Source organism: Erinaceus europaeus, chromosome 5, assembly GCF_950295315.1.
Source record: "Erinaceus europaeus chromosome 5, mEriEur2.1, whole genome shotgun sequence".
In the NCBI taxonomy this organism is placed as follows: domain Eukaryota; kingdom Metazoa; phylum Chordata; class Mammalia; order Eulipotyphla; family Erinaceidae; genus Erinaceus; species Erinaceus europaeus.
In genome coordinates, this window is record NC_080166.1 from 80,565,039 (window position 1) to 80,578,254 (window position 13,216).

At 38.5% G+C, this 13,216-nt stretch overlaps 1 protein-coding gene and 1 pseudogene across 1 annotated transcript in view; both read right to left on the bottom strand.

Annotated features, from left to right (window-relative positions):
* Positions 1–1,989: 1,989 nt before the first annotated feature.
* LOC132538828 (U6 spliceosomal RNA) lies at positions 1,990–2,088 on the bottom strand (annotated as a pseudogene).
* Positions 2,089–6,162: 4,074 nt separating this feature from the next.
* SUGT1 (SGT1 homolog, MIS12 kinetochore complex assembly cochaperone) overlaps positions 6,163–13,216 on the bottom strand; it is a 49,205-nt gene continuing 42,151 nt past the window's right edge. The window contains exons 12-13 of the mRNA XM_007524653.3: positions 9,025–9,206; positions 6,163–6,293 (exon numbers count right to left, since the gene is read on the bottom strand). Of these exons, the coding sequence (XP_007524715.1) occupies positions 6,192–6,293; positions 9,025–9,206 (284 nt within the window). The 3' untranslated portion in view covers positions 6,163–6,191. The remainder of the gene's footprint in view (positions 6,294–9,024; positions 9,207–13,216) is intronic.

Below are 13,216 nucleotides of genomic sequence, written 5' to 3' on the forward strand. Positions count from 1 at the left end.
CTACTTATATCCCACCCCCCACGGGAAAGTGAGTGTTGTAAGCCACACCAGGCATCTCAAAGGGCACATTTGAGTCAAGTAACTGATTTTTTTTTTTTTAATATTTATTTATTCCCTTTTGTTGCCCTTGTTGTTTTATTGTTGTAGTTATTATTGTTGTTGTTGTTGGATAGGACAGAGAGAAATGGAGAGAGGAGGGGAAGACAGGAGGAGAGAAAGATAGACACCTGCAGACCTGCTTCACCGCCTGTGAAGCGACTCCCCTGCAGGTGGGGAGCTGGGGCTCGAACCGGGATCCTTATGCCGGTCCTTGTGCTTTGCGCCACCTGCACTTAACCCGCTGCACTACAGCCCGACTCCCCGATTATTATTTTTAAAGGGTTTTTTATTAGTAGTGAGAAAGGGGAAGGGGGGAAAGAGAGAGAGAGGGGGGAAGTCAGGGATTGAACTCAGGACCTCATGCTTTAAGAGTCCAGTGCTTTATCCATTTCACCACCTCCTGACCACAGTAACTGATTATTTGTTGATCCTGCACTGGAGACTGAGTTGTAGATGAACATTCACACACATCACTTAGCTCTTCCAGCCTTCTAGATTAGGACACTTAAGGAACTAACTCAATTCTTTTATAGTGCATAGGTGTAGATCTGTATTATCTATCCAGCTTTAAAAACAGGAAAACTGAGGCACAGAGACATGAAATACCTACCCTTTAATACACAGTATGCTAGCGGTGTAGCCAGGGTTTGGTGCTACGCAGGCTGTTCTCAGAATCATGCAAAACTAACCTTTAATGCACTTAATATAATTAAGCACAAAAAGAAATTAAACTAAGAGAACCAGCCATATAGAATGCAACAATTTATTAACATTTGGAGTTATAATGGTTAAACTGTTGAGCATGGTTTTTAAAAAGCCTGCAAAGGTGTTAAAGGCAGTTTTCTGAACCCCTTTTTTTGTAAACTAAAAACTGTCTTTGGGAAAAGTGCATCAGGGACCAAACCTGGGACATCTGGGCCTGAGATATGCTAGTTTGGTGTGCTATCTCCCTGCACCCCAGCCCCCAAATTTAAATACTGAACTAAATTAAAATTTCTATTAAACTGCTCAAAACAGCACAGTAACTAACACTATTTTAAAATGTTAATATGAAAAGTATCTAGAAAAAGCAAGGGCCAGGTGGTGGTGTACCTGGTTGAGTGCATATGTTGTGATGCACAAGGATCCCGGTTTGAGCCTCCAGACCCCACCTCCGGGGGTGGGGGGTGGGGAAGCTTTACAAGTGGTGAAGCAGAGCTGCAGGTGTCTCTCTCCCTCTCCCCCTGCCCTCTCAATTTCTGGCTGTCTCTATCCAATAAATAAATAAAAGATTAAAAAACGAGAAAAAAATATGTAATAATCCAGTATTTCCTCTTTCATGCTATAGAGTTAGCCTACAAGAGAAAATAGCTTTTCCAGACTCAGGAAGACAATGACAATTCAGTATTCTGAAGCTAGTGATTATCACCTAAGCAGTGAAAATATATATATATATTTTAATTGTAATTGATAGGGTTGATCGGTGGCATGCTCAGTTAAGTGCACATAGTACTATGTGGAAGGACCTGCACAAAGGCCAGGGTTTGCACCCCTGCAGGTGGGACACTTCAAAAGTGGTGAAGCAGGTCTGCAGGCATCTTTCTCTCCCTATCTATCCCTCCCCTCTCAATTTCTCTGTCCTATCAAATAAAATAGGGGGAGGGGAGGAAAAAATGGCCAGCAGCAGTGGATTTGTAGTGCCAACATGGAGACCCAGCAATAACCTTATATGCAAAAATAATAATAAAATAAAAACAACAAAACACACAACAGCTATAGTTACTGTAGCACAGTGGATAATGATGCTTCAAGTTTGACGCTTGATATACCAGATACCAGTGAGTCTGTTATTACTGAGACCAGAGCACAGCTCTGCCATTGTATATGATACTAGAGATGTAACTCAGAGACTAACACATGTAAAGCATGAACTCAGTGATTGTGCAGGGGTCATGCTAATAATCTCTGTTATCATTCCAATTTTAGTATATGTGCTGCTGAAGCGAGCACAAACTTAGTGATTGCTAATGCTGAATATTTACTTATAAGTTGGCAACACTACAACAATAAAACAAGGGCAACAAAAGGGAAAATAAATATTAAAAAAAAACTTAAAAAAAAATAAGTTGCCAATTAGCTGAGTGGTAGAATGCAAGACAGAAAATTACCAAATTTGGCCTGATGTTTCAAGTCTGTATTATAGTCAACTTAATTACTAGCGTGTAGAGTTCAAAGTTGCAGATTAGGTCAGCAGGTGGCTCAGAAAGTAGAACATATACATGACTTAGGTTCTGGATTGAATCCCTGGCACCACATGAGAACATCCATAACAGCAACAATGAAACACTGGATAGTGGAGCACTGTTCCGTATTTCCCTCTCTATCCCTTCTAAAAGAAATTATAGAATAAAAAAAAAATGGGGCAGAGAGGCTCATCAGCAGTATTACACGTGTGCATCCTGGAGTTCATTCCCTGGCACTGCACAAATCATCCCATTCAAAACATTTTGAAGACAGAATTCTCAGTGTCATCTAGGTGCAAGTAGTGAGAGATCAGAAGAGGAAAAGAATCTTAAGATTAAGGGAAAACATATTCCAGAACTAAATCTTGTAAATTAAGATGGGGGAGGTGTCACCTGGTTGAACACATGCTCACAGTGCAAAGGGCCCAGGTTCCAGCCTCACTTCCCACTTACAGGGAGGGAAGCTTCATGAGCTGGGTCTCTAGTTCCCCTGTCCCTTTCAATTTCTGTCTCTATCCAAAAATAAATAATAAAGTAGTTTAGGAAAAAAGTAAAAAATTATTTTTTTCAATTTTATTTTAATGAGAGACACAGAAAGACAGCTCTGGTTTATGGTGGTGCTGGGGATTGAGCCTGGGACTTTGGGATCTCAGGCATGAGAGTCTTTTGCATTACCATTAGGCAGACTACCCACCCAAAGTGTATATTCTTAAGACTACAAAAGGTTAACACTGAAGAAGCAAATTTCATGAAATAAGAATGAGAGCCCAGAAAGTAAGACAATTTTAATAGCTGAGACAGCAGAGAACAAGATAATTAAAAGGTTCTTAGTCTAGTAAAAGACTAACTCTCTGGAAGCTTACAATTTTTCACTATCTAGAATGGGTCCTTGTGCTTCATACTATGTGCACTTAACCATGTCTGATGCCGCCCGGACCCCCTTTTCACTTTTTTTCTAAGTCACACCTACACCTTCCATTTTTTTTTTCTCTCTCTCAAACTAGTCAAACAGTGCCTGACTTCTGACTTCCTCCAGGGGTTTCCAGGTTTGCTGGAAAGATTCAACCAGGTGTATTTTATAATATAGCTGTGTATGAGAGAAACCCTACTCAAGGGCTGGACAGTGCACACATTACCATGTGTGAGACCCTGCTCCCCCACCTGAAGGGGGTAAGTGAAGCAGATGTCTACTTCTCTTTCTCTTCTCCCTTTTCAATTTCTCTGTCTTATCAAAAATAGAAAAAGAAATTGCAGTGCTGGTAAAAAAGAGAAAGAGAAAGGGAAGGAGAGAGAAAGGCCTTGATAAACTATTTGGCTTAGCAAACACCTGAATTCTAAAATGTTAAGCAAGTGCAGTCAATGGATAAGCATATTTTAGGTAAGTACCAGTAAAACTATAAGAATTCTTTTAAAAAAGAAACTCACAGTATCATTCTCAAAAAAATTGACCTTAATGAAAATGTTTTCTTGCTTAGACTTTCTGTTATAGTATCTCTTATGAATCAGAACTAACTGTACTGAGCAGATCTAACATAAAAACACTGAAAGGACAAGTGAAACGTAACTCTCCATGTTTAAACAAGCTTTAAAAATAGGCTTGGACCCAGACTGGTATCATCATACCACCATTTTCCTTATGAGCTTATACTTCATGTAAATGACTACAACAATGAGGCCAAATCCCCACTGTTTTGGAGGCTGGGATGCTGACCAATGTGCCTCGTATGCACCTATCCTCAAGTACAAGGATAAAAAGCTGCACTTTACAATAAAATAGTAGTGAGACCTAATAGATACACTAACTTCTAGGAAATAGTGGTTCAGAAATTATGGCCAGAAAATGAAGTCAAGGGCCAGAGAGATAGCATACGAAAAAACTTGTTCATACCTCAGTCTCCGATGTCCCAGTTCCATTCCCAGCACCACTATATGCTAGAGTGGAGCAGTGCATATAGTATATATAGGTGGGTGGGAGGTGGTGGTAGACGCGGCTGCTGGAATATACGATTCCAACATGGCCAAGGATTAAAAAGATTAACTCAAACTCTTATAAGCAAGTGTAACAGTAGTCCAAAGTGACTACACTGGTTACATGCTATGACAGCACTACACAGAATGTGACCCCAAACAAACTTCCCTCATGGTATTTATTAACAAAATTTTGTATCTTATCAGAGCACAAAATGAGAAACATCGAAAGCATTTTTTTAAGTTTCTTTTTAAAAATTATCTTTATTTATTTATTGGATAGAGACAGCCAGAAATTGAGGGGAGAGAGAGAGATCTGCAGACCTGCTTCACCATTCGCAAAGCTTTCCCCCTTCAGGTGAGCACCAGGGGCTCGAACCTGGGTCCTTGTGCACTGTAACATGTGGACTCAACCAGGTGTGCCACCACACTGCCCCCATAAAAAGCATTTCTGCTGGGATACATAAATTATGGCAGTTAATTAATGCTAGACCACCAGAGCAAACCCACAGAGCCCTCTAGCTACGTAGGTATGTATATATTATGCTTAGTCTGTGAGGGGCAGCAGTGCTTGTCATAATACTGCTCCTGAGCTTATGCCATCCACCAGATGCCCATCAGAGAACTGTTACCCACCAGGGAACATGAATGACTGGACTGCAGGCAGTCAAGCACTCATTTGCTGTATACATACCTCTCAGTAATTGAGGAAATGTAACAATAGAACATCGGCAGTGCAAGCTAGTATCAATTAGTAATATAATAATTCAGGGGTTCCCAACATTAAGTAGTAAGCGTCAAGAAATTGGGGATCCCCAACCAAAAAAAAAAAAAAGGTCAATACTCAAAACTACAGATCAAACATGGCTTAAATTTCATAACAGCTAAAATTGCAAAGGATTATAATCATAGAACACTTAATTTCCAGTGAGTTCAGCATTTAACTATAATTCCTTCATGGATATCAATCTTCTGCTTGGTAGATCACACACTCTGTGAAGTCAATGCTAAACTAAAGACTTTCAGTTTTTACCCCAGTGGTGCCTGGGGGATCAAAGATCAATTCTAGAAATAGAGCAGCGACACATATTCATTTATTCTCCAGAAGTTGTCCTAAATCACTGAAAGCAAAGCAAGCAATGGGGATCTGAGATTTCCAAGTGAAAAGGATTTAAATAAAATAAAACAAAATCATCAATGCTTTAATTTTAGGACCCTTGCCGAGTCAAAAGCAGCAAGAAGTAAAGCTGGGCATTCCCAAATTATTCTTCCCCCCTCAGTTTTATATTATCCTTCAGTTCAGTTAGATTTACAGCATGTTAAACTCATGTATCTACATTTCATACAGGAAATCTAGAGCTAAGGACCAAAATCTCAGTACAACTACAAATATTTCCCATAAAATGAACCAAGTGGGAATTCTCTGTAATGAATCATTTCTCAAAGTTCTCATTAAAAAACTTAAGAAAAGGTAAATAAACCAAACTTCTTCTTCATAGAAAAACTGTATTTACAACTCGATTCAAAAGCAGTTTTTTATACGCAAACAAACACTGAAGTTGAAAATTCTATGCTCATCCAAGGTTGCCAAGTCTAATAAATTATTAACAAAATACTGCATCAAAAATAAGGCAATGACTTGAGATATCTCATTAATGACCTATCTAGTAGCAAATTTCATTTCAGCATGTCTTGTAACTCATAAGGACAAAAGTAATAAAATATTATCTTCATTCTTCATTAAACTCTTAGAACACTTGAAATAAAATAATTTCTAAAGCACAAAAAGGTAAAGAGGTATAATCTTTCAAAAAGATACTCAGTGCTCAAAATTCAAGAATGAAATATTAATAGACAATGGGCATTAGGTAAATATATTCAATACAGTGATAGCAAATTTATTTAGTACTTTTTCCATTCCATATCATCAGGAGGATTGATTTCAACTTTCCTTTTACCTACATCAGACCAATTGGTACTCAAAACTGTACCACCGGACTCCATCTGCAATAAGAAATAAAAATAGATTAACTATTACACCTAATAATCAAAGCAGAGTATTATTCTAAAATATTCAAAGTATAGACTACCAAATATAAACTATACATAGCTCAATATAAACTCAAGACAGTATTTTTATTTAATTTTAGACTTTATGTAGAAGTTTTCATGTTAATCCAAAAGGGAAATACAGGAGTATAGATAAGTAGGATCATGTTTAGATACACTGCCATGCAAAGCACCTTTGCTCCTCTCCCTAATAACCAGCATAGCAGTATATGTAGAAAAACTACCTTTAATTTAATCAGATATTTTCTACTTTGACCTAGGTCAAAGTTGCCCGACAGATATCCTCCTCACCTACTCCCTATTTCACTTTCCTCAACCACTCCAAGTCCAACCATGTCAGATAAAGTAAGGACTACAAAAGCTGGGTAAGGGCAAAAGACTGGCACACTTTAATGATGGCCCTTTAAGTCACTACCAGGCCACCCCATCATTCAGGGCCCTAGTCAGGGAATTCTAGGATTCCCATATAGATATGATGGGCCTAGACTACTAACAAATCACATTCTCCACCATTACTGGTCATCTCCATCAGGAACAACATCATAAACCCTCTTGTGGGCCTCTAGAGGACCTTGCCCTCAATATAGAAAAACAGTGGTGCAAACTGCCCCATTCTCCAAAGGGAGGCTGGGTCAATCTACTCTGCCACTTGAGAAAGACTGGTCCTGAAATGAGTGCAGCCTGCAATGTTCCTCGCTATGACCATGGAATGAGTTCCGATCTACAGGGATGCAGAGACTACACAGACAGGCTCCTGTGCTGATTATGAATAGCCATGGGACCAAGATCAGATCGATGGGGTTTACAGTTAACAGTATTTATATACTTTTACCATATTTGGGAGCTTCTCTCTGCCCTGATCCTAGCCCTACCCTCAATTCTGACACCATCTTCCCCAACAACATCTTTAGCACACCTGCATGTTAGCTATCAGGCTCAGGCAAAATTCAGAAAAGTCACGGGCCTCTTGGAATATACCTAAAATAGACTTCCTAACTTTTCCCAACATGAAAACCCTAAATTTCATCTGCTATACTTTTACCGTTAGGTTCCTGATTATTAAGCAAATTGTTCTGCTTTATATCTCAATGCTTTTCAGCCATGAAGTCGCAGGCGCTACCATGATGCCAACCTGACTTCCCTGGGCAGACCTCACCAATGTGTCCTGGAACCCTACCTCCCCAAAAGCCCTGCCCCACTAGGGAAAGATAGAAACAGGCTGGGAGTATGGATCAACCTACCAATGCCCATGTCCAGCGGAGAAACAATTACAGAAGCCAGACCTTCTGTACTCCCAAAAGAATTTTGGTCCATACTCCCAGAGGGATAAAGAATAGGTAAACTTCCAATGGAGAGGATGAAATATGGCACTCTGGAGGAACTGTACCCCTCCTATACCACAATCTTGTCAATCATTAAAAAAAAAACTACCTTTAGACAAAAAACGTCTATTTCTTTCTGAGAAAATGATGGTGTAATATCTTTACCGAAGGCTAGTAAATACCAGACAAAACAGACTTTTTGTACTTGTTAAAAAAAAAATTTAGAAGCCCTGCCTAATTGTTCTCCCTACATCGAATATATGGAAATGTACACGAAGTTCTTTTAGACCAGGGTGTGTGTGCTTCACAAGCAGTGAAGCAGGTCCGCAGGTGTCTTTCTTTCCCCCTCTCTGCCTTCCTCTTCTCTCCATTTCTCTCTGTTCTATGCAATAACAATGACATCAACAATAACTACAACAATAAAACAGCAAGGGCAACAAAAGGGAATAGAGTGTTGGACTTAAAACAAAATAAAAAATACACTGAAATACTGAATGCTTTTCCCCTCATAAAAATGGGGAACAAGGCTTGGTTATCCACAATGACCACTCTTAATGCACCATGATTCTGGAAGTTTTAAGAAGTATAATGGTATAAAAGGAGATAAATGGCACACATGTCAGAAAGCTGCTTCTATTTTAAGACAATATTAATTCCCTACATAAAACATAGTGTGCACCTTTACAATGACAAAAACAGGAGTCTGGCGGTAGCGCAGCGGGTTAAGCACATGTGGTGCAAAGCGCAGGGATTGGGTAAGGAGCCCAGTTCAAGCCCCAGGCTCCCCACCTGCAGGGAAGTTGCTTCACAAGTGGTGAAGCAGGTCTGCAGATGTCTATCTTTCTCTCCCCCCGTCTTCCCCTTTTCTCTCCATTTCTCTCTGTCCTATCCAACACAACGACATCAGTAACAACAATAACAATAAAAAAAATAATAAAACAACAAGGGCAAGAAAAGGGAAAATAAATACTTAAAAAATAAAAGATTTATCAGTGACAAACAGTATGTCTTCTATATTCTTCATTCTGACTCTGAGACTATGCAGGTTTCTAGAAGGTAGCCAATGAAAGTTCATTCATCTATTTGAATAGACTCTACTACCCACTGTAACTTGGTATTTTATTAAACTTTCTAAGTTATAACACACTGATTAAAAAAAAATTTGTAATGTATTCTTTGTGTCTAAATTCCTCAGTACCTGTGCATAGAGAACCTGTTAGAGAATGCCTACTTAAAAAGGCCTTTCACTACAATACATTTAACTGGTTTGGTGTGAAATCACTCCTGCTCTTTTATCTAAAATTTACTACCACAATGTACTTTTAAAAGTTTAATTTTCTTACAAATGATTTATTCATGGCACGTTTCACTTCATCAGAACCATCTGAATAGATTTGCTGAAATAATTTGTTTAAAGCTGCATCTCCTTCCAGTTTTTCATTTTTCTCTTCTTCTTTGATCTCACCAACCAATTTATCCCAATTTCTTGTATAATGAGATGATGATGGATATAGGTTCTTTACATCTATGTAGTAGAAAAAAAAAACCGGATCAACAGATTATGTCAAGAATATGGAAACTTCAAGCCCATGGTATACGTAATCTTGTCTTCAATTAATTAGTTTTTGCCTCCAGGGTTATTACTGCTGTCATTATTGTTGGATAGGACAGAAATGGAGAGATGAGGGGAAGGCAAAGGGGAGGAAAGAAAGATAGACATCTGCAGACCTGCTGCACTGTTTGTGAAGTGACCTCTCCTGCAGGTGGGGAACTGGGAGATCAAACAGGGATCCTTAAGCTGGTCCTTGAGCTTCGAGACACCATGCACTTAAAACTGCTGTACTACCGGTATGTGTAAAATCTCAGCAAACAGTTTAGGTCGCTAATCTCATGCCTATATTGTTTTTCTGATATATATATGTTAATGATTAGATGTAAACTTTCTGAATAATTAATTGGCATACTGTAAAATATGAGACAATATGCTGAGCAAAATAACTGAGTAAAGTGTAAACTTCTGCTATGTACTGTGACATTAGGTTAAAAACAAATTTTTCAAAGGGACTGAGAAATGGTTTATCCAGAAGAGTGCACATTTCACCATGCACTTGAAGGGAAAACTATATGCAGGGGAAAATTCCCAGTGAAGTGTCTCTTTTTTCTGTCTTTTTTTGCCATTCACCTTCTATATGGGGGAGGAGGGTGGGGAAGGAGTCTACCAGGAGCAGTATAACCATGTAGTGCCCACAGAACCTTGTGGTATGGAGGAGAAATTAAAGAGAGAGAAAAAAAATATTTTTACTACTTTACTAAAAGGGTGAGTAAGATGTACAGATAATTCTAAACACATTTAAAAGATACTTCATTTTAAAAATAATAAAGTAAAAATCATTAAAAGATGCTTCATTAAAAACTTGCTATGGGTGGGACAAATAAAATAATGATTATGCAAAGAGACTCTACTGCCTGACTCCAAAGTACCAGGTTAAATCCCCCACACAATCAAGCCAGAGTTGAGCACTGAACTGGGAAATTAATTTAATTTAATAAAACTTCTTATAAACAAGGTATTAACAAATACTTTAAAATGTGGCTTTTTCTGATTTGTCTCCCACAACAGAAATAAAGTGCAAAAAACTATCTTTGTTGTTTTACAGTGATATAAAATTATCTTCTCTATGGATTAAAACTATTAGATTACTTCAAAAAATAAGGAATTTTTTAATATTAAAAAATATTACACGTGATGATCTAAAGTTCAATACATTAAAATACACATTGAAGAATAAAGAAAAAAAATACACATTGAAAACAGTATTATTTGTAAGACACACTGAGTTAATGTAGCAGCTGCCTGCAGCCAGAATGGTTACAAGGCACGGGACTCAGGGCACAGATAAGGTTTTCCCAAAGACCAAACACATCGAGGTTTTGTCATAAACATAATTTAAAAGTAACTGACTGATCTAACATCTATGAGAACAATACATTGTCTAGCGGAAACACAGTTTGAGCCACATAATTCTTAGACTTCTAGTAGTCACATTACAAAAAAAGAAACATACAATGCATTTATTAATAACTATACTATATCTAACTTTATTATTATTATTTTTTGTATTTATTTATTTAGTCCCTTTTGTTGCCCTTATTGTTTCGTTGTTGTAGTTATTATTTTTGTTGTTACTGATGTCGTTGTTGTTGGATAGGACAGAGAGAAATGGAGAGAGGAGGGGAAGACAGAGAGGGGGAGAGAAAGACAGACACCTGCAGACCTGCTTCACCGCTTGTGAAGCTACTCCCCTGCAGGTGGGGACTTTATTATTTTTTTTTGCCATCACTATTTTCACTAGAGTCTCACTCTTGCAGAGTATTATCACTCCCAGGAAACAGTTTCTGCTATTACATAGAGAGAAGGATAGACCATAGCAGAGCTCTGCTGCTTGTGAAGTATCCCCTTTGCATAGTGAACCCATGTAATGACCAGGGGCTCGAACTGTGTCCCTTGCACACTGGAAATGTTTAGTGTCAAACAATAATGAAAGCTGAAGAGAGATCTTACATAGCTCAATGTTTCTGAGCCAATAAAATAGGAGGTACAATACTAGACTTTTCACTCTCATGCAGAGAAGCTGGGTGAAGGATACATGGGAACTATCTCTGCAGTTTTTTGGAGTATCTAAAATTATTCAGAATAAAAATAGTAAGGAAGACTAATAATGCTGACTTTCACTGTTCACTGAAAAATGTCACAAGAAAATTTATTTTCTGCTATAGAAGTAGTGAAAAAATTCAAAAGCTGCTCAGTGTTTCCTGTTCACTGTTCAGTTAAATATGTCACAACAAAATGTCAGGGGGTCAGGCAGTAACACAGCAGGTTAATCGGACATGGCAAGAAGCACAAGGACCTGTGTAAGGATCCCAGTTTGAGCCCCCAGCTCCCTACCTACAGGGGGTTGCTTCACAGGTGGTGAAGTAGGTCTGCAGGTGTCTATCTTTCTCTCTCCCTGTATTCCCCTCCTCTCTCAATTTCTCTCTGTCCTATCCAACAACGATGGCATCAATAACAACAATAATAACCACCACATCAATAAAAAACAAGGGCAACAAAAGAGAAAAAAATAGCATCCAGGAGGAGTGGATTTGTGGTGCAGGCAGAGCCCCAGCAATAACCCTGGAGGCAAAAAAAAAAAAATGTTATTTTCTGCTTCAGAAGTAGTGAATTCAAAAGCTGCTCAATTTCTGGCCAGCAACTCAGAGCACTATAATCAAAAAAGAAGTTCAACTGGTAGAGTGTGAGATATGTATGACTGAGGTTCCAGGTCTAATCTCTATACTGTATGTGGGCAGATTTCTCTCTCATGTGAAACACTCTATGTCATGGAAGAGGGAGAAGAGGAGGACAACAAATTTCTCTGGAGTTACTTAGAAGACAGCTAACCTGGGACAGCATACACTTTACCACGCACACACATGGGAACACCATGCAAAAGGGAAGGTTCACAAGAGGTAGACAGGCTGTGCTGTCTTTCTTTTCCTCTCTCTGTCTCATATTTCATGTGTGGGGGAAAATAAAAATCACACAGACAAAACCCCAGCCTGACAACAGTAAAGAAAAAGAAATTCCACTCCACTCAATGAGGTCGTTACTTCGGTAGCTTAGGCAAAGTTTCAAGATGCACCTCTACTAATGTTCTGCAGATTAATTAGTCCAAAAAATACCTATCAGGGGATGTGTTTTAGAGTTGAAAACAATGTAAAATTTTCTGTTATAGGAAAAAAAACAAAGCAATCAATCAATCAATCAGTAGGTTTCTACTAACCTACTCAACTCCAGTGGTCTAAAAGTACCACTGACTGTCCTACAACACACAGGCAACCCCCTATTACAAACTATCCATCCTCTGTAGGCCACCATTACCTGTTGTATTTGCTTCTAGTTAAGCAAGTTAAGCAATAGGATGAATGGGCTAGAAACTTAAAAGAATCCCTGAAATTCCAGTAATTAAAGTTGACAAAAAACAGGACTACATTAAATTGAAAAGCTTCTGCACAGCAAAAGAAACCATGACCCAAACAAAAGAGACCCCTCACAGAATGGGAGAAGATCTTTAAATACCATACATCAAACAAGGGACTAAAGAACAAAATATATAAAGAGCTCACCAAACTCAGCATCAAGAAAACAAACGACTCCATCCAAAAATGGGGAGAGAATATGAACAGAATATTCACCATAGCAGAGATCCAAAAGGCCAACAATCATATGAAAAATTGCTCAAGGTCACTGATCGTCAGAAATGCAAATAAAAACAACAAGATACCACTTCACTCCTGTGAGACTGTCATATATCAAAAACAACAGCAACAATAAATGCTGGAGAGGTTATGGGGACAAGGGAACGCTCCTGCATTGCTGATGAGAATGTAAATTGGTCCTATCCCTGTGGAGAAGAATCTGGAGAACTCTCACAAGGCTAGAAGTATGACCCAGTTAATACCTCTCCTGGGGTTATATCCTAAGGACTCCATCAC